This window comes from Sodiomyces alkalinus (genome assembly GCF_003711515.1).
Source record: "Sodiomyces alkalinus F11 unplaced genomic scaffold SODALscaffold_1, whole genome shotgun sequence".
Taxonomy (NCBI): domain Eukaryota; kingdom Fungi; phylum Ascomycota; class Sordariomycetes; order Glomerellales; family Plectosphaerellaceae; genus Sodiomyces; species Sodiomyces alkalinus.
In genome coordinates, this window is record NW_021167079.1 from 4,586,569 (window position 1) to 4,606,396 (window position 19,828).

Here is a 19,828-nt window from a genome sequence, read left to right on the forward strand (position 1 = left end):
GCACAGCCTAGGTAAGACTTGGTAGGTGGTAGCACAGGCCACAGCTATGGGGGTGTGGTGATACAATAGAAGTGCCGTCGGCGTGGCGTCACTGCCGTGTGACGACGGGGACCGGGGGAGATGTCAAGGTCTCAAGGACCCTGGACTCGACTCACTCGGGATCAGGCGAATCAGAACACGATACCATGCCGTCTCCTCTGTTTGGTCCGAAGGAATATGCAAGCAGTCCCAACGCTTTTCCATCTTAGGCGGTTACTTACCGTTGTATTTTATAATTGATCTCTTTGGAGGGTCGTGAAGGCTGTACGAACTACGGAGTAAGACAGAAGAAGGATCCTGAGTGAGCTTCCTTGATGGAAAGGTGCCCTCGGCCCTCCATCTCCCCTGCACAGCCTACTCCCACCCACCCACACCAGACACCCACACGCCAGACTTTACCACCCAATTACGATTACCATACTGCGTATGTATGAATGCCTTTACAGTTGAGGATAATCGCTGTCGCCATGTAATAAAACTTGAAAACTGATGTGGAAGAGAATATGGAGAAAGCAACATTGAAAGTACAGTAAAAATACAGCACAGCACAGAGCACAGGTAGACCTTCTCTTATACCTCCGTTTCCAAGGATCTGTCTCTTCCTTCTGGTGTCACTGGTTCCATTGCTACGCAGCCTACGCTGTGCTGATTCTGGGGATAGGCCCACGTTTCCCCCGCGGCTGGTCGCTGATGTAGGGTGCATGTGGCTAAATGTAGTATTTGGAGACCAAGACTCAAGTGATCCAAGCCGTCACTCGGGAGTCGAGACATTCCGTTCTCCGTATAAGGAGGATCTTTGTATAGTAGCGTGACACTGAAGACTCGAGACAAGTGCATGCCGTGGCCAGGATTGGATCCTAGATCATGCCATGCGTTTATCTTGTTTGGCTTATTGCTCTACATAAGCTCCAGTCTCCAATCGTGCATGTGGATAGTGGACTCGCCTTTCTTTTAATGTAGGGTCTCCCGGTTGTAGCTACCATACTCGCCCCCAACGACTTATACACTCTCGAGTCTCAACAGCCCATCCAGAATCCCCAACGTCGGCCACACCTGCAAAAGGGTCGTTGGACTCTTTGTGGGATTTCTGCCTGCCAATCCGTTCTGCACAAGGGATCTCAAGAGAACGACAGGCGATCATATATATCGACCAGACAGAAAAGAAAAGGGACGAAGCAAAAATGGACACGCTTCCGCCAGGCGTTGACCTCTGCGCCATCCCGGCCGCGGCGCCGCCGGAAGGCCACATTCCCAACTTTGCCAACCCGGTCGACCTCTCCGTCGAAACATTGGCTGTCGGTGCTGTCTTTACAGTCGTAGCGACGATATATTTCGTGGGACGATTGTACACGAACCGGAATAGGATGAAATGGGCAGACTGTAAGTTGGAACCTGCGCATGTGTGAACTTCAGATTCAAATAGTGACCCGCTGACATTCGATGCAAAGATTTAACAATAATTGGCTTCTGCATGAGCGCGGCATACACTGGTATTATCATGGCCTGTAAGTTTTGCGCTCCGATGCCTCGATCCCCTCCTTCGTCCGTCTTGTACTAATGCGCCTCTCCTCGCCAGTATATCCGTATGCTCGCCACCAGTATGACATGCCAGCATGCTGGTACACGACCGATCATATCTGGAAGCTCCTGTTTGCCCAAAACATGCTCCTAGGCCTGACGCAGTTCTTCGTGAAAGCGGCCATCCTGGTGGTGTTTTTCCAGCTTTTTGCCGTCAACAAGAAGATGCGCTGGGTGATCTACAGCGGCGTCATCTTCTCGGGCCTCATCTACCTGCCGCACCCGATCCTCGTTGCCATCTTCAATACCCCGCGAGCCGGCGAACGATGGGCCGACCTGGCCACCAACGGTCGGCCGCAGATGCTGACGTTCTATGCACCCATCCACGGCTTCGGCTCTGTCATTCTCGACATCTTCATCTTCCTCGTGCCGTTGCTCATTCTCGGGAAGTTGCATGTGCCCACGAAGAAGCGCCTGCAGCTCATGGCCGTCTTTGCCGTCGGTATTCTGTACGTCTGAGATTCTAACGAATAAAAGCAAATGCACGGTGCGATGGTTAGTTGATTGGACTAACGGGTGAATTTTTAGCGGCATCATATCCAGCATCTTCTCCTGCTACTGGCGAATGGATATGCTGGTCTCGTCAAATACCGACTACACCTGGCGCCAGGCCCAGCTCTTCATATGGATGTAAGTCTGCACTGCATATTGCATTGAGGAAGACGAAAGGCAACAAGAAAAGAAAAAAAAAAAGAAAAAGAAAAAGAAGAAAAGAAGAAAAAAAAAAGCGATTCCGGGAACAGTCCGCTAACTCTCCTCCTTTCTCAGCATGGTCGAGCACAACGCAGCACTCATTGCCGGCTCCATGCCCGCCGTGGCGGCCTTCGTACGCACAAACGTAGCAGGGTCGACCTTCGTCTCCTCGCTCCGGTCGCGCACCTTCCGTACAACCAAGGGCAGCAAGGGCAGCAAGGGCGAGACGAGCTTGCGCAGCCACGAGGTCAGCCTCAAGAGCGACCTTCACCGGAGTGGACACCGGTCGCGGTCCTACTACCACGAGCTCGACGACGTGCCAAACGACGCACAGGCTCTTGTGCGCACCGACATCACCGTCGCCCCCGGCATGGAGGAGGTGGCGTGGCCCATGTCAGCGCAAGGGTCCGGGGGGATTTTGCGAACGACTGACCTGTCGCAGACATCCTATCTGCCGACGGCGAAGTGATTACGGCGTTTGTCGGTTCATGTTTCATTTTATTTTCTATTTTTCGAGGGTAGTAGCCGACTATTCGGCGACATAAGGGAAACGGTCTTTGTAGCGCCATGTGAATTATCATTATATCATCAAAATTAGCTACATGTACGGTCCATAGGCGACCAGTGTATAAAAAAAGGGTTAACTATAAAATGCCAGAGCACCTTTAATGTATGTCTCTATATGTCTATGTATATCTATGTTCGTGCTTTTTTTCTTCAATGTTCTTTACCGACCACTAGGAATCGGAGTCGCTCGAAGAAAAAAAAGGGCCTGCGGAATCCGGCTTATTTCATGGTCAACAGACAAACGAACGGAAAGGACGTTCGTTGTTCGAGAATCCACAGGCATACCTAGGCATATGGACGACGATCCCATGTCGGAGAATACACAGGGCACGGACAAGTGATCGACTCGGCCCGCTTACTGATCAATAGCGTTCATGTTGGTGATGGCTGGGGCCTCCCAACATTGAATCGATCACACGGCTAATGTCTACATAAGAGCACATCAGCCATCTCTGGCCCTATAACGGTAACACCAACGTCCAAGTCTCTGAACACCACTACTCCGTAGTGCTTACTCCGTAATTGCTTCGTACAACAATCCGAATAGCACCACTTACCTATTCAGTCTTAGGGGTTGCCCCCCACCCCTCTCTCCGATCGTATCGGACTATAGGCCCTTGGCGTGCTTTATATTGTGGGTACGTTGTAAGTACATACTCGGAAATGGCGGCATGACAAGGGGGGTCGTTACTCGAATCGGCGCTAATCCTCCAGGATCAGGATTCGGTCGTATGATTTGTATCGGAAGAGGACGATGGGCCAACAAACCAAAGTACCAACCTGGATACGACGTAGATGTTGGATGGGTAGACGATGCAGGTGAGTGGATGGAAGGCGGGCGGATGGTGCCCAAGGTAGTAGATGGATATATGCGGCGAGACACGCACCTCCGTGTCTAGTCGGTGGTAACAGTTGCAGCATTAAGACATTGAGCTGTCTGGGTTTACGTTGTATCCGTCCTTTAGACTGTGGGTAAGGTACATGTAGTCACTGGTGGACGCGTACTCCGTAATCAGAGTAAGATTCCACGAATACCATCCATAGGTCTGGGTATTATTCAGAATGGTTATTCTGAAGGGGACGCCCGGTGTACACGTACGTTGTAAGTCTGTTGGGACATTCATACCTTACCTAGGTACCCACCCATAGGGGCCGTGCCACCTGTCCACCCCGTTCCCCATAGGCGCTAAGCTATATCGGGCACCACGAGAGACGCTAGACTCTATGCTTCGCTTCGTACCTTGGGTATCATAACTGCCTCTATTAGGCTATACTTATAGTAGATAGGCATCTAGTTATACTCCGTATTCTACTCGAATTAGAGCCAGAGGATCGGGTATACTAGAATAACTTACCTAACTCGACTCTACTCTACCGCCTTGGCGACCTACCAGTCCTAAACATTATGTATATAAACTAAAGAGTTACAGTAAGTGATTACTGGATTGGCAGATTAGACGCGAGCCGAGACAACCCCAACATGCCCCTTAACTCCGACCGAAGACCCCTGAAAGCCCCTGAAGTTAGCCCCTTAGCTGAAACAGGAAAGCAAACAATGTACAACTTGCTGTAGTACGGCCTAAAGTACCACCACATTTCAAACAACTTGAACATTTCTAACATTACCGTCCTTCTTCGTAGCTTCCCTTCATGTTCATTACGCGTCAATCCAGCTCAGGATTCCGTTCATGTGTACAAAGCTGGCAAAAACAAGCAGTCAGTGGCGTTAACGTGGCTGATCTCGCCTCGCGCCGCTTCGACTTAGTCTCGCCGCCCCGGCGACCCGACCCGTACATTTCTTCTAGTGGCTCCTCTATCCGTCAAGTACCTCCGCGCCCTCCGTCCTTCCGCTTGCTCTAGAACCCACAAACACCACACACACAGAGAGTTGAGAGTAAAGAGAGGCGGTGTGATCAATGGATCTCAAGACGGTCTTAGTAACAGGCTGCTCGGCCGGTGGCATCGGCGCCGCCATCGCCCTCGCCCTAGCCAAGCGCGGTCATCACGTCTTCGCCACGGCGCGGATGCCATCCAAGATCCCCAGCGAATTGTCGGACCTCGCCAACGTCACCGTGCTGTCGCTGGACGTCACCTCGCCCTCCTCCATTGCCGACGCCGTCAAAGCCGTCGCCGACCTGGGCCGCGGGCTGGACGTGCTGCTCAACAATGCCGGTGCGGGCTACGCCATGCCCGTGCTCGACGTGGACATCGACAGGGCTAAGCAGGTCTACGAGACGAATCTCTGGGGTCCTATTCGCACCATCCAGGCTTTTTCCGATCTGCTCATCGCCCACCGGGGTCGTGTTGTGAACTTGAGCACCTGTGGAGCTGTCGTCAATACCCCTTGGATAGGTGGGTTTTTCCTTTTTTTTCTTCCTTTTTTGCTCCTTTTTTTCCCCCTTCTCTCCTCTTCTTTTTGCCCTTGGACTTACCTCCCCAGCTAACCGCCAATATAGCCGCGTACACCTCCTCCAAGGCGGCGCTCAATCAATTCTCCGAGACGTTGCGCCTTGAACTCTCCCCCTTCGGCGTCAGCGTCGTCACAATCATGGCCGGCGTCGTCGACAGCCATTTCCACGCCAACGACTCCAACTTTGTCCTTCCCGAGGGTTCGCGCTACGCCCCGATCCAGGAGATCATTGCCGGTTGGGCCAGCGGCGCCTCCAAGCCCAAGGGATGTTCGGCCGTCCAGTTTGCCGATGCCCTCGTCCAAGAGATCACCGGTACGGGCAAGAATGGACTGGTCTTTCGGGGTCCGCATGCTGGCGGCATCAACTTTTTGTCGCGCTGGGCCCCGCGCTCTGCCACGGTAAGTCATGGGCTTCATTCCACCTTCGGACGCTCAACTATTTTGTCGGCAAGGCTTCTTTTTCACAAGCAAAAGCTGACCATGGGACCACTCTGTTAGGATGCCGCTATGAGTTATAACCAGGGACTCGGTGAGCTATCCAAGACTGTAGCCGGGAACGCGAAGAAGTAAGAAGCATGCAGAGTAATTCGAAAGCGGGATGGAAATATCTCAACTGCAGGACCTGAATATGGGACCCCGTGCATCGAGAATAGTCACTCGGTTAATTCAGGATCATTGTATTATCATGACTCTACTAATACTCATATTCACCTTAACAGAAGTGCCCACATGCAGCCATTAGAGGAATCTGATCGTACAAGGATAATGGAGACATTTGCAAGAGTCTAATCGCAAATCGTCCATACGTCTTAATCCCCAAGCTTGAACCCGCCCGGGACGTTCTTAGTGAAAAGCTTCAGCGGGTCATACCGAGCCCGAACCCGTCGCAAGCGAGCCACATTGGCAGAGCCATAGCTCGCGATGGGATCCTGCCAGGAAGCGGCATAGTTGAGGTAGATAAACGGGTCGTAAGCGTCCAGGTCCTGCGCATCGCTGATCAAGGAGTCAATGAGACTCCGCGCCGCCGCGTTCACAGTCGCGTCGTCGGCGGCGCTACCCCACGCAGCGTTAAGGACGGTGACCACGAGCGAGTCGGTCCGGTCGTCCAGGCCCAGCGCGTTGGAGTTGGCTCCCCCTTGTGCGTAGATAGCCGGCGGTAGAGGCTCGAGGGACAGGCTCCACGCCAGGTCCGGGATGCTCTGGACCGAGGCCACGCTGTCGGACCACCGCTGCCAGGTGGCGTTGAGCATGGGGACGGTGGCTTTGTGTGTGAGCGTGGCAGAAAGTTGGCTATAGGTTTCGTGGTTAGCGTTTGTATGTAAGGGGGAGTGCCGAGTGCAGATCCAAGGCAGAAGAAAAGAAAAAGAAAGAAAGAAAAAAAAAAGAAAGAAAGAAAAAAAAAAGAAAAAGGAGAGCGACTCACCGAAGACCGTATGGCTGCAGCGATGCGAGCTCATCAGCCAGCTCAGACATGGAAGCAAGGCGCATAGAGCTGAAAAGCGACGGGATGCTGGTGATGCCCTGCACAGAAGCGGGATTCACCACCGGCTTGGTATACTCGAGATTCGTAGCGACAGCCGGAGGCTGGCCCGGCTGCAAAACGAAGCTCGTAATAAGAGACGAATACTCATCATACGTAGCCGCATCGCTAAACTCAGCCAAGGCCTCAATGTGCGCATCGATGGTTTGGTCGGCGTCATAAAAGCTCATCCCTCCCCACAGCTGGCCCTGCTCAAAAGCCTGCAAGTCGATGCGGGTGACGACGCCAAAGTTGTTGGAGCCGCCACGCAGCGCCCAGTGCAGGTCCGGGTTCACATTGCTGTTGGCGTTGACGACCCTCCCGTCGGCCAGGACCACCTCGTAGTTCGTGACCGTGTCGGCGGTCCAGCCCTTGCGGGGCGAGAAGAACGAGATGCCGCCGCCGGTGGTGAGACCGCCGACGCCGACGCCGGCGTTACGCCCTCCCGCGACGGAAAGGCCGGCCGGCTCGAGGGCCTCGTAGACTTCGTCCCAGGTAGCGCCCGGTCCGACGGAGGTGACGCCGTTGCTGGCGACGGAGATGGTCTTGAGACCGCTCAGGTCGATGGTGACGCCGTTGGCGATGTTGGCGGCGTTTCCGATGGAGGCGTGGCCGCCGGACCGGACGGCAAAGTGGCATTGGGCCTTGTCGGCAGAGGGTAGGAGGAGGGAGGCGAGGGAGATGAGCTTGATGGCGTTGGCGACGTCGGTGGTCTGTGTTGGTTTAACGATGCATAGCGGCTGGACCGACGATGCTTGCTGGGCGTAGTAGGAGGACACCGAGTCGCTATAGGCTTGGGAGCCCCGCAGATGCACTTTGCCGTGAAGGGCCAGTGTTAAGCCGATGCACTATAATAGTTGAGGGCAATTGGATGGTCAGATGGCGATCTAGCAATGACCAGGGCTATCGGGCTGGTGGATTGGGGGCCTGGGGGGTATTGATGGTGGGTAGTGGGTGTGGTAGTGAGTAGTGGAGGAATTGGGGGTTTATCCTCGATTCCTCGCTGGCAACTCACGCAAAGCCCGCTATTCCCTAGGTTGACCATTGTGGTGGACTCAACGGTCTTCTATGGTAGCAGCAGAGAACGACGTGGTTTTGTTGGATGGAACACTGAGTAGGACTGTAGGACTGTGCGTGCTAGGAGTGGCGAGACCCCGACTCGGCCGACCAGGAGGTTCGTAGGCCGCGGATAAGGCACATGCACCGTAAACGGTAAGGGAACAAGCACGAGCACAGGGTAACACGCGAGAACATGAAGCTAAGAAGCTAGAACCGTAGCCCGTGAATGTTTGGATACAGCCGGATCAGTTGAATTTTATATTGCAACGTGGTGCCCCGGGCCCTGGCAGGTTCTGAACGTCTGATGAACCATGAACCATGAACCCTTGGAGGGTGCCAGGGTGGACCACGTTTCCGCCACGCAGCACGCTGCATCAGAGCATCAAGCGCAGAGGCAGGCACGTCATTCCGGGGTTCCGCAGCTTCCGCTCGCCTCTCAACGGGGTCCGTGAGTTCAATTCTATCGACTTGGCATCGCCGGGTGTGCTGCGGGTTATGCCAGGTCAGGCGAGAAGAGGCGAGGAGAGGCAACGTGGGCGTCGAGGGCGTCGAGGGCGTCGTGGGCGTCGTGGGCGTCGTGGGGAGCTGCGAGCAGGGTTCATGTTCGGAATCAGGAGAGGGCCACGAGATGTACTGGAGCTAGACTGTGCTTGGAGCTGGAGCTGGCACGGGAGCAGACCTGTCGAGCCTCAATTCCTAGTCCCCAGCCAATGTTAAAGTCCCTCGCATCTCAGCTTGTAGGTACATGTAATTATGCAGTAGAGATCCTATGTACTTGTTCCTCGGAGGGAACATATATACTCTCCGTCTCACCAGTAGCAGGGATAGTCGGCCCTTCTAGGCCTGATTCCGCCTCTCGTAGACCGGATGTAGTAGGAGGTAAGTAAGGGCTGGGGTAAAGGGAGTAAGATATCAGGCGGGGATGAAGATGGACTGTGCCGAATGATCATGCAAAGGCTCAAGCTTCATATTGGCCAGTATACGGTGCGCGCGTTAGGGAGCAATGCGCGCATCTTGTTAATAACATGAAATTAATTACGCATTAATCCCGGATCCCATTCAGTCAGATCGACCAGGCTGCGCACTACTCAAGCAGTACATGTAAGCTCAAGTGCTCTTTTGACGTGTTGGAACTTGGAAGCCAGGGACCAGTGTCTGCCTTGTGTTCACTGTTCACGGTCATGAACGTCCCTTGGGCGCCGGGGCGGGACAGTCTCCGTAATAGTGGCACGCTGGGCCACACGCAGAGAACTCTTCGCGATCGCGACTATTCTGGAGATTATTTCCCAGTCGTCCCGTGGGATATAAATTCCTCGGACTTTTGTTGCTTTTATTCGTTCTAATCTGATATTACCAAACATCTCTGTCTACTTTATATATATATATAAATCCCGCGGGAAGCGGAGAAAACATGAAAAGAACTGTGCTGGCAAACAAACATGGACAATCTGTGCCCAAAGGACATCCTTCAGGCTTTAATTAACTACATGTATCCACTGAAGAATCAAGATATCCCCGTAGCATTGACCCTCCAGCCCATAAATAGGTACCTACAAGCTGCGCCGGTCAGAGTCGCGTCAAGACATGCCCCCGTAAGACAGTCGAGGCCCGGGGTGTAGATATAGGCATCCATCTTCAGTGGACACCACTAATACCCAGGGACACCATATCGCCACATGCATCCACATGCAAGCAGAGGACCCAGGGACCAGGGGGTCTGCACGACCCGAATCGGCCCCCAAAATAGATTTTGTCTTCCTACCAAATCCTCCTACCCCTCTATCCCCTCTATCCCCTCCATCCCCTCCATCCCGAAGACCTGTATCGATGTCGAGGGCTTGCATGAGGCGCCTGTAGGAATATCTATATTCTATAGGTAGTCTACGGATATGTACCACTCTTCTCGTCTCCTCCGGACTTGACATTCTAGCTGTGCTCGCTCGTAAACCTCCAGCCTCCATTTGCCGCTCGCTTCCCCATCTCCTTCTGACTTTTCGCCCTCTCCGACGTCTCCGTCGTCTTCTTCAGTTGTCTGCTTTGACAGTTGAGGCCACATTAACACCACGATCCACAGTCTGCAAAGGGCGGCAAAATTGCAAATTGGAGGGACCTACAGACATAAAACTCACCGATGATGCAGTCATCTTATATCCTGAGCCGCTTGGGCCTCGTGGGTGTCGCGACCGCCCTAGTCGGCTCGTCTCATGCCGCTGTAGTCCAGGACACATCCGCCACGACCGCCACATCCTGCGTCTCCATATGTGTGAGTGTGCCCATGCCCACCCCTTTACTCTCCGTCCCCGTCCCCGTCCCCGCTCCCTCCAGTCCCCCAGCCGGCAGAAGCGGCGCCACCTCATCACAACCCCATCGCCCTCGCCTTACCAACATGAAGCTTTCAACCCCCAGACACTTCATTCTCACCTGAAGCAATGACTTGAGCCGCCCCTCCTGCCTCCTAACGTTTTATCGCTTCACTCCTGCTCACACTTGATGGCTTATGCCACCCAACTCGCAGTGCCAGTCCCTTGCAGCCATCTTACCGTCCAAAGTCGCCTTTCCCGACTCCCAGGCCTACGAGACCTCCGTGTCCTCCTACTGGGCCCGGCCAGAACAGGAGCTCTCCCCCGCCTGCATCGTAGTCGCCACCGAGGCCGAAGACGTCTCCATCGCCCTGAGCATCATCGTCCCCGGCGCATGCAAGTTCGCCGTCCGTAGCGGCGGCCATGGCTCTGCCCCTGCCGTTGCGAACATCGAGGACGGCGTCACCCTGGACCTGAGCGGCATCGCCTTCACAACGCCCAACGAAGACGGCTCTCAGGTCGCCATCGGTCCCGGCCAGGAGTGGTCCAACGTGTACGGCATTCTTGCTCCTTTCGGTGTCTCCGTCCCCGGGACCCGTGCCGGTGGTGTCGGTGTCGCGGGATCGACCTTGGGTGGTATGTTCATGTTGTGTCTGGTGTCTCTGTGTTCCAAACCCCAGCCCCCCCCTTTTTTTTTCTTTCTTTTTTTTCATAACTTTCACAACCCCCAGTGCCCTTTTCTGGCCCCGATTCCATCCTCATCCGTGCCTCGTGTGGCCGAGATCAGGATGATACATGCACCAAATGAAGAATGCACGTGACAACATGAACTGACCCTTCATACTAGGCGGACTGGGCTTTGTCGCCCCAAGCGCAGGCTTCGCAGCCGACAACGTCGCCTCGTTCCAAGTCGTGCTAGCCAACGCCAGCATCGTCACCGCCTCCCCGCACGAGAACGCGGACCTCTTCAAGGCCCTCAAGGGCGGCGGCAGCAACCTGGGCATCGTCACCAAGTTCGTCTTCGACACCGTGCCCCTCGGCCAGGTCTGGGGCGGCGACTCGGTGTATCCCAGCAGCTCGCTCAAGGGCGCCGTCAAGGCCTTCTCCGACTTTGTCGGGAGCCCGCACTACGACGACAAGGCCCAGACCCTCATGACCTTCTTCTTCATGCCCGAGTTCGGACCCCAGATCGTGAACCAGCAGATCTACGCCGCCCCGGTGCCGGACCCGGCCGCCTTTGCCGGCTTCGGCGCCATTGCGGGCCAGCTCTTCAACGACACGGCCATCACCACCGTCCACGCGCTTTCCGTCGGCGCGCAGGCTCGGTCGCCGGACGGCTTGCAACAACTCAACTTCGCCCTCACCCTCCGCAACAAGGCCGAGGCCATCGAGGACATCTGGCCCATCTTCGAAAACACCTTCCCCACCATCTCGAGCGTCCAGGGCATCTCGTGGGCCCTGACCCTCGTCTCCATCCCCCAGACCCTGGGCGAAAAGTCCGCCGCCAGGGGAGGCAACATCCTCGGCCTCGACATCCCCCCCGAGGGCCTCGTCCTCGCCTTGCTGTCCGGCACCTTTGAGCGCGCGGCCGACTACCCGGCCATGAGCCATGTCGCGAAGGATCTTCTAGCTGCGCTCATCGCGAAGGCGAAGCACCACGGGGCATACCATCCGTTCATTGACCTGAACCATGCCGGTCCGACACAGCACGTCTTTCACGGGTATGGACATGACAACCACAAGTTCCTGAAGGCTACGGCCAAGGCTTATGACCCAGCCGGTGTCTTCCAGAAGCTGATGCCTGGTGGGTTTAAATTATAATGAGCACAGTAAAAAGTGTATATATAGTAGCAAAGCAGGCCTGCAACTACATACCAATTTGATGTTAATAGAATACGAGCCAGCCACACTCACATCACGTACATGTGGCGATCAGAGACTCCGATACGTAAACGAAGGAAGTTGAGGCCATCATTTTTGTTCATATATTCGTTTTCCTAGTGTACATGTAGGCTCAGTTGTATCTCACAGTAAAGTGTCCATGTCCCAACTATACTACCTATATAAATCCATTCCGACTAGAACCGTGGGCGGCCGTAGTAGGACGGGAGCCCTCCTCGTCAATCCTAGAGAGGCCATCACTGAATCCCCGTGTGAAGTCTTGGTAGTCGTGGTTTAGGGGCACCTGGTCGTCAGCCGTCCTGGACACGCCAAACATCCCGCTGCTGTCGTTCCTGATTGGTATGCCTCCACTACCCCTCGTAGGCACAATCTCCCCTCCCGGGCCATAGGTGAAGGGGTGTGCAGGGAACGCTGATCGCAAGGTCGAACCGGGCACTGCTTTGGCCAGCGGGCAGTCGGCGGCATGGTGGAAGGGCGCATCTAACCCCCTACTCAGCGGACAATCCGGGGCGTGTTCGTAGGGGCCATGGGACGCATAGCCCTGATCATAGGCTTCTTGGCTAGGGGCGACGGGTGCGAAATCTGGGCCACCACCCATGGGATTACTTAACCAAAGTCACATAGTCAGCCAGCACTCTCTATTTCTTTGTTTTTCTTTTTCTTTTTTTTTCTCTCTTCTTTTCTTGGGTCCTTTCAAACATGAATCACAACCAGTTGCACAGGGAGTATCCTCGTACCTGATGTAATGCGTCGTCTTGGACAATCCTGGGCCCTCCCGCTTATTCTGCCGCCTCCGCCTCCAGAAGAAGACGACAGCGAGCACACCAAGGAGCACGGCGGCCCCGCTGACGGATCCGCCGATGATGGCACCAGTCTTGTTCACGCCGCCTGAAGTCGAGGCGTCGGGGGCTTCTGTCGACGGATCGGCCGACGGGGTCGCTGAATTCGATGGGTCGGTTGGCGAGGAGGAGGAGGAGGAGGAGGAGGAGGAGGCGGTCGAGCGGGATATAAAAGTGGTCGAAGCCGATGTGGTGGTAGAGATTAAACTTGATGTGTCGTCGCCTGACCGTGAGATGGTGCCAAGTATGGTGGCGCGGGAGAGGAAGCTCGGCGACGCGGTTAGGGGTGCGGAGACGCTGGGGATGGGAAGAGCGATCGATCGGCCGGAAGCGGTGGCGGCGACGGTGCCGCCGATGTTGGATGCAGAGCCGCAGCCGTACTGGAAGTTCCCGCCGGCGAAGACGTTACGGTAGCACACGTCGGACCCGGTACATGAGTAGATGTAAGGGTTCACCTCGGTCTGCGGCCCGCTGTTGGCGTCGACGCAGCCGGTGAAGATGCCGGCAGTGCATGGGCCATCGCCGTTCGGACAGCACCCGATGACGCCGAGGCCCTGAGCCACGACGCAGTGTGAACCGGCCGAGCAGGTGGCGGGCAAGTCTGGATCCCCGCTGATGTATCCGCAGATGGTATTCTCTTCTTGTCGCTTCAACCGCTCAAAGGGGGAGAGGGGAGCGGCGGTTGGAAGGGGAGGGTAGGGAAGGACGTCGAGCTCGCGGTAGGGGACGGTCGTGGTCTGTCGGGGGAGAGCATGGGCGTTCGCATGGGCGAGGAGGTTGGAGAGCACGAGGAGTGCAGTGGCGGGTGGGAGTGCCAGGAGAAGGCGAAGGTCGTTGCGGGCTAGCATGACGGCGACGGCGAGGGCGACGGTGACGGCGGGTTTCGGCGTGAATTCGCGGCCCAGGATTTGGGGTGGATGGTTGGAGGAGGAGAGACGCCAGTCTCGCACTGATTAGTATTGCCCCAGTGTTGCCCGTCTTGCACCAGTCTCGCGGTGGTGGCGCGTTGAAGCGAGTGGTTTTTGTTCAGCCGAGCAGGGCAAATTGGGCTGGGGCTTCCGCGCGATAGTAGAGACCAGTGTAGGTTTTAGCACAATTTTCAATGCAGTATGAGAGCCTGTGTACGTTGTAAGGCGAGTTGTCGAATGAGCAGAGAGGAGTTGAGGGAATTGAAGTTGTCGCGACGAAAATGAAAATAAAACGGAAATAAGATGAAGCGAGGCCAGATAACAGGGGAGCTGGGCGTCGAACATAGCACAGGCAACCCGCTGTCAAGGTCGCTGGGGTTTCCAGGCCAGGGGGGTTTGTCGCATAAGAAATGCCTTCTTCAGCGAACCTTGCTCCCAGTCTGCTTCTGCTAACAAATCACATGCAGCCTGTTATTTCTTCCGGGGAACGAGGACTTGCTGATCATTGGACTGGGTGTGAAGGGTGTGGAGGCGGAGGCTGGGCTGGGCTGGGCTGGGCGCCGGGACAACAACGGTTTTGCATGGCATAAGGTGTACGAGGTGCGAATAATTAGAAAGTACGAACAAAGACGAATAAAAGACGGAGCATCAAGATCAGTTCCGCCAGGGTCCAGGGTTGAGAGTCCTGTGCTGACGGTCCTCCCCTCCTGGACGGACTTTTGTCTGAATGCAGAGCCACCACGAGGTTGACTGACACGGTATGTGTTTGGGTCGAACGTCACGTTTGGCTGCTCTCGTGCTGTGAAATAACACCTTTCGAGTAAAAGTTCAAATTGTCTATCATGGGCCGGGCAAGATGCAAGATGGTGAACTCGAGGTGGATTGAAGAAGGCGGGAGTAATCCGTCCTTGGACAAAGGACCAGGTGAAGAATGAAAGGAACCCGGTGTGTGGCTGTGGCACAGGTTGGAACGGTCGGGTGGCTGGGCGGCTATGTGGCTGTGCTCAACGTCAAAGTTACCGAGTACGGAGAGACATGCTTTTTTTAGAATACGCTAGTGGAGATAAACTTTATTACCTTTTTGACGGTTGGACCATGCTACACTCAATTGCAACAGAGGCGCCATCATCGATCACCAGAGCTGATTTATTGACGAAAGGAATAATTTCTTGGGTTGTCCTTTAGAACCTCTAATCACTTTCTCTAGCGGGCTCGTCTCTCAGCTAGTCTTCTTCCAGGTACGCAGAGCTACTCCATACACAATACTAAAGTACACAGAGGTTTAGGGACAATACAAGGTAAACTGCTTCGACTCTTTTATACAATAGTATAGTGAAATCACAAGAATCTATGCGCAATCAGACGTCGTACAAAAGTGCGAAAGGACTCGACCTTTGGAATGTCCCTAACCTACCTAGGTGCCTTCCACTTTTACGGGCTCGATATCAAAACGTCCGGGCGCCGTAATCCTTCCCTTGTTTTTCATTTGGCGTTTCAGCACCCTAACTAAATTTGACCCCACTTTCCCGAGTCCCACTGATAACGCTTATCCTCCGTAACTTCCAGTAGTAGCTCCACCCTCCGTCCGCGTGATCGACCCCTGAAAGAAGTAAACATGCGATGCTGGATCGAGGTTAAACTGTAATTACATGTAGTCTCGTTGGATCTTCACTTCAACCCGGCCATTACTTAATTGATTACGGATATTTGTCTCCCTCCCACTTCGCAATCACACCCTGCCGTTGAGTTACACCTTCACAAGCCGCCACCAGTCTGGATCCGTCATCCCTCTCAGTACGGCCAATGCCCGTTCGTGTCCGGTCCCGGGCTGCGGCCCCGGCCCGTGATCCCAGTCCGATGACCTTAAACCCCGACGCCTACGACTTGCCCATGATTGCCTCCGAGGACTCCTTTCGCGAGGTGGTCAAGAAGATTTCCATGTGAGTCCCTAATGCCGTCCGCAAAACGAAGTTGAGTCCAATGGCAGTGACTGGCAGCACTAACGCCGTGGGCTCGTCCTTTGCGTCACCCGCCTCAGCTATCTCACCGACGTAATCCAGCTGCCCAGTACCTTTGAACAGCTGAGGACCACCTCGGCTGGTGACAGCTTACGGGTTCTAGTGGACCACCTCAACTCGACCTGCACCAACCCCGCCATTGTAAACGCACTGCTGTTAGTATTGCTCGACTTTGACCCCCTTCAGCCGATGCGTATATCGACAGTAGGTCGTGGCAACCTTCCCTATTGACATCTCACCCCCCCCCCCCGTCCACAGCGCACTCAAATGGCACTACGCTGCGGATCATGACGAGTACAGCCAAGGCCTGGCCGAGACCCGCTCCAATGCCTGCGAGATCGTCGCCTGGAGGTTCCTCACCCGCCTCTCCGAGCGGGAAGCCGTCGACTACTGCCTCTACGAGATCCCCAACCCCAAGGAGGCCGAAGACGAGCCCAGCGCCGGCGACGAGGAATCCACCGAGCGGTCACCCCTCCTGCCGTCGTCGCCCGGCTGGTCCGGCTCCCGACGGTCCATGTCCGGACCGCCACCTCCCGGCAGCAGCATGAAGCGATACCAGCTCCTGTCCTCCCTGTCCAGGCTTACCATGAGCCTCCACGTGGACGCCGACGACGACGAGGACGACGTCGACCCCACGGCGCCCTTCATCTCCCTCAACGCCCTGGAGATCGCCGCCGTCGCCGGCGCCAAGCGCTTCCTGGCCCAGCACATCGTCCAGAAGATCGTCACCGGCATCTGGAACGGCGACATCATCTTCTGGGACACCCTCTCCGTCAAGGCCGAGAAGAAGCCGCGCTTCTACAACGCCCGCACCGCTGACCCCTTCTCTCGCCTGAGGGTGCCCCGCTACCTCAAGGCCTGGGAGGTCTTCTTCTTCTCCGTCTTCCTGTGCCTGTACTACGCCGTCCTGCTGGGCGAGAAGGACCCCACGAAGATTTCCGGCACCGAAATCGCCCTCTTTATATGGCTCGCTGCCTTCTGCTACGACGAGTTGAGTGAGTGGATCGATGCCGGTTCCATCTTCTATGCCGCCGACATTTGGAACTTGTTCGACATGATCATGATGGGGATTGGTGTTGCCTTTGCCGTTCTCCGTAAGTAGCCAGCCTGGATTTGCCACTCTCCTCTCTACCCTTCTCTCCAGCCTGCTTCTCCCCCGTGCCTCCTCAACAACTGACCAGACACAAGGCATCGTCGGACTCGCGAGAAATGACGCTACCATCGGCGCCCTCGCTTTCGACGTCTTCTCCCTGGAAGCCCTCTTCATGGTCCCACGCATCTGCTCCATCCTCAGCCTGTCGCCCTACTGGGGCACTCTGATCCCCTGCCTCAAAGAGATGGGCAAGGATTTCATCAAGTTCATGGTCCTCGTCGTCATCATCTACCTCGGCTTCCTGACCACCTTCTCCCTCGTCGGCAGGGAGAACTACGCCCTCCCGCACATGGCCATGAACCTGACCAAGATCTTCTTCGGCTCCAGCTCCGTCGGCTTCGAGATCATGCACGACATCGACCCCATCTTCGGCCCCCCGCTCATGATCATCTTCGTCACCCTCTCCTCCATCCTGCTCATGGGTTCGCTCACCGGTATGCTCTCCAACTCCTTCTCGCGCGTCATCACCCACGCCCGCGAGGAGTACCTGTACATCTACAGCATCTACGTCCTCGAGGCGTCGACAAGCAACCGCCTCACCCATTTTTACCCGCCCTTCAACCTCCTCGCCCTGGTCATCTTCCGGCCCCTCCGCCTCTTCCTCCCCTCCGACGACAAGTTCCGCGCCGGCCGCATCGTCCTCCTGCGCGCTACCCATCTTCCCATCGTCGGCATCATCGAACTCTACGAGCTGATCCGCCGTCGCATCCGCCCCGACGGATCCTCCGTCTTCAAAGGTCCACGCCCGTCGCATTCGCATTCCCACCCCGCTAGACAGAGGCCCCGTCCAGCTGTGGAGCGGCCCCCGTCGTCCTACCCGGTCGGGCTCTCCCCATCCAAACCTACTGCCGCAGGACGAGACGATGACGTTATGGAAGGTGCTAGGTCCTTGGCCACGCGGGTGGCCGAACTGGCGGACAAAGTTGACAACCTCACGGCTTTAGTCGAGAGGTTACAGCCGCCGACGACGGCAACATCTTTCCAAGAATAAAATCACGGACATCAAGGACTCGTAGCCTAGTGCGGTCCGTGACGGCATATTTTGTCGGTACCTACATAGGCAGCTTATCGTTCCGCATCTGGGCATTTGAGTACGCGAGGCGCAGTCAGATATCCCCTTAGCCATGGTTTCCCCCTTTTCTACCTTATATCTTCTATATATTACCAGGTATATACGAATCTCCGTATTTCGTATTGTCTGGTTCGGCGGTTTATAAGGTAGGTAATAATGAGCTGACTGATTACCTAATTGAATGCTCACTCCGCACGTTGAACGCTCAACCGTGACGTTTGCCAAGCCCGTATTACATAACCAAACGTCCAATTGTTTGTTCCATCCAACGGCTTGGACCCAGTTCCTGAGAAACGTGCTTCCAGCTTATATTAAGGTAGGTAGAAAACGCGCCGTTATATAAGTACCCGGTACCTTCCGATGTCGGCCCGGAGCTTATCAGCATGAAATTTCGCAAACCTCAATCTTGACCTCTTCCATCAGCTTGCACACCAATTCTCGAGTTCACACCAACTAATCGGAGACAATTGAGTAGCCTCAATGGTTGCGTTTGCGTCAGCCCGGCTCCTCGTCACCCATATCCCAAAGCCAAAGTCATGACTCTGGCTCTGCCGCCCATGAGCCGTCATCTCAGCCTCCCCTGAAAGCCCGCCTTACAACAACCCAAGGCCAACAACATTCGGCGAATCGACCTCGTTCTGCTCGAACACCACAGCCGGCCATTCAGTCAGTCAGTCCCAAGCTCCGACCCGTCGCTATGAGGGACGGCTCTGGCAGGAGACAACTGCCCCCGGCGGCGGCAGATTCGTCCGAACCCTTGGCAGCAGCCATATCTCCGGGCATCCAAATTCGGGAGCAAGCAGGAGAAAGATGGAACACGAAAAATCTCGGCCTGCGCCTAGGTGCCGATGTCGTGGGCGCAGCGAGCTCTGCCTCTCTAGTGGCTCCCGTCATCTCTGTCATTGACCGGTAAGCGGCATCTCCGGCTTTTGCTTTTTCTTTTTTTTTTTCTTTCTTCAAGAGTCGTACCTCTCCTAGCTCCCTTCTCTACACAATGCTGACAGCTTCAAAAAACAGCTCCATCATGGAAAACGCCTCCGGTCGCAAAAGCGTCGCCGACTCCATCAAATCCTCGTTCCGCGACTTCCTCCGCCGCCCTCAAACTTTCCTCTTCTCCAAGCCCACCGCCCTCATCTTCCTCCTCTACGGGGGAACCTATCTCACCGCCAACACCATCGACACCTTGTCCTCCACCGTCTCGAACAAGCCCGCCACAACAGTAACAGCCGGCACCGCCAAGTTCGCGGCATCCTCAGCGGCAAACATCGGCTTGTGCATATACAAAGACCAAGTCTTCGTCCGCATGTTCGGGCCCCCCGGTCTCGTGCCCCGCCCCGTCCCGATGGCGTCGTACATCTTGTTTGCGCTACGTGATTGCATCACCGTCTTCGCGGGCTTCAACGTGTCGCCGGTGTTGGGTCCCTGGCTCAACGAGCACATGAGAGGCGAGCTCAGACGACGGGTGGACGGTGTGACGGTCGCCCAGTTCGTAGCGCCGGCGGCCATACAGACGATCAGCACGCCTCTGCACCTGCTTGGTTTGGACTTGTACAACAGGTCCAGCGGGGATTCACGCGGCTCGGTGTCTCTACGAGATCGATGGGTTGCAGTAAGGAAAAACTGGGCCGTCAGTGTGGCGGCACGTATCGGGCGTATTGTCCCGGCCTATGGCGTCGGTGGCGTGGTCAACATGAAGGTCAGAAGATATCTGATGGAGAAGCTGACTTAGAGTTGTAATGGTTTTGATTGCTCTGGTATTGTCACTGTATTT

General features: G+C 55.5%; 9 protein-coding genes across 9 annotated transcripts; 6 read left to right on the forward strand and 3 right to left on the reverse strand.

The window, feature by feature from the left end:
• Nucleotides 1-365: 365 nt before the first annotated feature.
• On the reverse strand, nt 366-879 carry SODALDRAFT_25865 (hypothetical protein). Its single transcript, XM_028607446.1, has one exon. It carries the CDS (start codon nt 740-742, stop codon nt 452-454), a length of 291 nt encoding a protein of 96 aa, XP_028470689.1. The 5' UTR covers nt 743-879; the 3' UTR covers nt 366-451.
• Nucleotides 880-1,229: 350 nt separating this feature from the next.
• Nucleotides 1,230-2,494, forward strand: SODALDRAFT_254171 (hypothetical protein; the record flags this gene model as incomplete). Its single annotated transcript, XM_028607429.1, has 5 exons — nt 1,230-1,419; nt 1,488-1,544; nt 1,616-2,066; nt 2,146-2,247; nt 2,386-2,494. Coding segments are annotated over 5 exons (909 nt in total), but the record flags the coding sequence as incomplete, so codon positions are not given.
• A 2,299-nt stretch (nt 2,495-4,793) lies between these two features.
• On the forward strand, nt 4,794-5,857 carry SODALDRAFT_266636 (NAD(P)-binding protein; the record flags this gene model as incomplete). The annotated part of the gene is made up of 3 exons (XM_028607500.1): nt 4,794-5,229; nt 5,334-5,686; nt 5,786-5,857. The coding sequence occupies 3 exons, from the start codon at nt 4,794-4,796 to the stop codon at nt 5,855-5,857; spliced, it is 861 nt and encodes a 286-aa protein (XP_028470691.1).
• A 239-nt stretch (nt 5,858-6,096) lies between these two features.
• Nucleotides 6,097-7,851, reverse strand: SODALDRAFT_336456 (putative oxidoreductase; the record flags this gene model as incomplete). The annotated part of the gene is made up of 3 exons (XM_028612596.1): nt 6,097-6,577; nt 6,711-7,654; nt 7,822-7,851. The coding sequence occupies 3 exons, from the start codon at nt 7,849-7,851 to the stop codon at nt 6,097-6,099; spliced, it is 1,455 nt and encodes a 484-aa protein (XP_028470692.1).
• Nucleotides 7,852-8,176: 325 nt separating this feature from the next.
• On the forward strand, nt 8,177-10,290 carry SODALDRAFT_355078 (hypothetical protein; the record flags this gene model as incomplete). The annotated part of the gene is made up of 9 exons (XM_028613781.1): nt 8,177-8,313; nt 8,373-8,495; nt 8,566-8,602; nt 8,728-8,744; nt 8,822-8,849; nt 8,933-9,162; nt 9,559-9,718; nt 9,894-9,938; nt 10,006-10,290. 9 exons carry the CDS (start codon nt 8,177-8,179, stop codon nt 10,288-10,290), a joined length of 1,062 nt encoding a protein of 353 aa, XP_028470693.1.
• SODALDRAFT_327045 (FAD binding domain protein) lies at nt 10,089-12,191 on the forward strand. Its single transcript, XM_028610325.1, has 2 exons — nt 10,089-10,801; nt 11,013-12,191. Exons 1-2 carry the CDS (start codon nt 10,363-10,365, stop codon nt 11,984-11,986), a joined length of 1,413 nt encoding a protein of 470 aa, XP_028470694.1. The 5' UTR covers nt 10,089-10,362; the 3' UTR covers nt 11,987-12,191.
• On the reverse strand, nt 12,130-13,754 carry SODALDRAFT_342136 (hypothetical protein; the record flags this gene model as incomplete). The annotated part of the gene is made up of 3 exons (XM_028613073.1): nt 12,130-12,672; nt 12,805-13,006; nt 13,115-13,754. 3 exons carry the CDS (start codon nt 13,752-13,754, stop codon nt 12,225-12,227), a joined length of 1,290 nt encoding a protein of 429 aa, XP_028470695.1. The 3' UTR covers nt 12,130-12,224.
• A 1,700-nt stretch (nt 13,755-15,454) lies between these two features.
• SODALDRAFT_342137 (hypothetical protein) lies at nt 15,455-18,283 on the forward strand. The gene is made up of 4 exons (XM_028613074.1): nt 15,455-15,754; nt 15,853-15,987; nt 16,091-16,926; nt 17,021-18,283. The coding sequence occupies exons 1-4, from the start codon at nt 15,618-15,620 to the stop codon at nt 17,974-17,976; spliced, it is 2,064 nt and encodes a 687-aa protein (XP_028470696.1). The 5' UTR covers nt 15,455-15,617; the 3' UTR covers nt 17,977-18,283.
• Nucleotides 18,284-18,463: 180 nt separating this feature from the next.
• SODALDRAFT_342138 (hypothetical protein) lies at nt 18,464-19,786 on the forward strand (the record flags this gene model as incomplete). The annotated part of the gene is made up of 3 exons (XM_028613075.1): nt 18,464-18,590; nt 18,868-18,966; nt 19,075-19,786. The coding sequence occupies exons 1-3, from the start codon at nt 18,538-18,540 to the stop codon at nt 19,784-19,786; spliced, it is 864 nt and encodes a 287-aa protein (XP_028470697.1). The 5' UTR covers nt 18,464-18,537.
• Between the last annotated feature and the right edge of the window lie 42 nt (nt 19,787-19,828).

Coding starts and splice junctions, on each gene's coding strand:
- SODALDRAFT_25865 (XM_028607446.1), bottom strand. CDS start 742: ATGCACCCTACATCAGCGACCAGCCGCGGGGGAAACGTGGGCCTATCC.
- SODALDRAFT_327045 (XM_028610325.1), top strand. CDS start 10,363: ATGCCACCCAACTCGCAGTGCCAGTCCCTTGCAGCCATCTTACCGTCC. Junction 10,802..11,012: donor CGCGGGATCGACCTTGGGTG/GTATGTTCATGT, acceptor CCTTCATACTAG/GCGGACTGGGCTTTGTCGCC.
- SODALDRAFT_342137 (XM_028613074.1), top strand. CDS start 15,618: ATGCCCGTTCGTGTCCGGTCCCGGGCTGCGGCCCCGGCCCGTGATCCC. Junction 15,988..16,090: donor GCCATTGTAAACGCACTGCT/GTTAGTATTGCT, acceptor CCCCGTCCACAG/CGCACTCAAATGGCACTACG. Junction 16,927..17,020: donor TGTTGCCTTTGCCGTTCTCC/GTAAGTAGCCAG, acceptor ACCAGACACAAG/GCATCGTCGGACTCGCGAGA.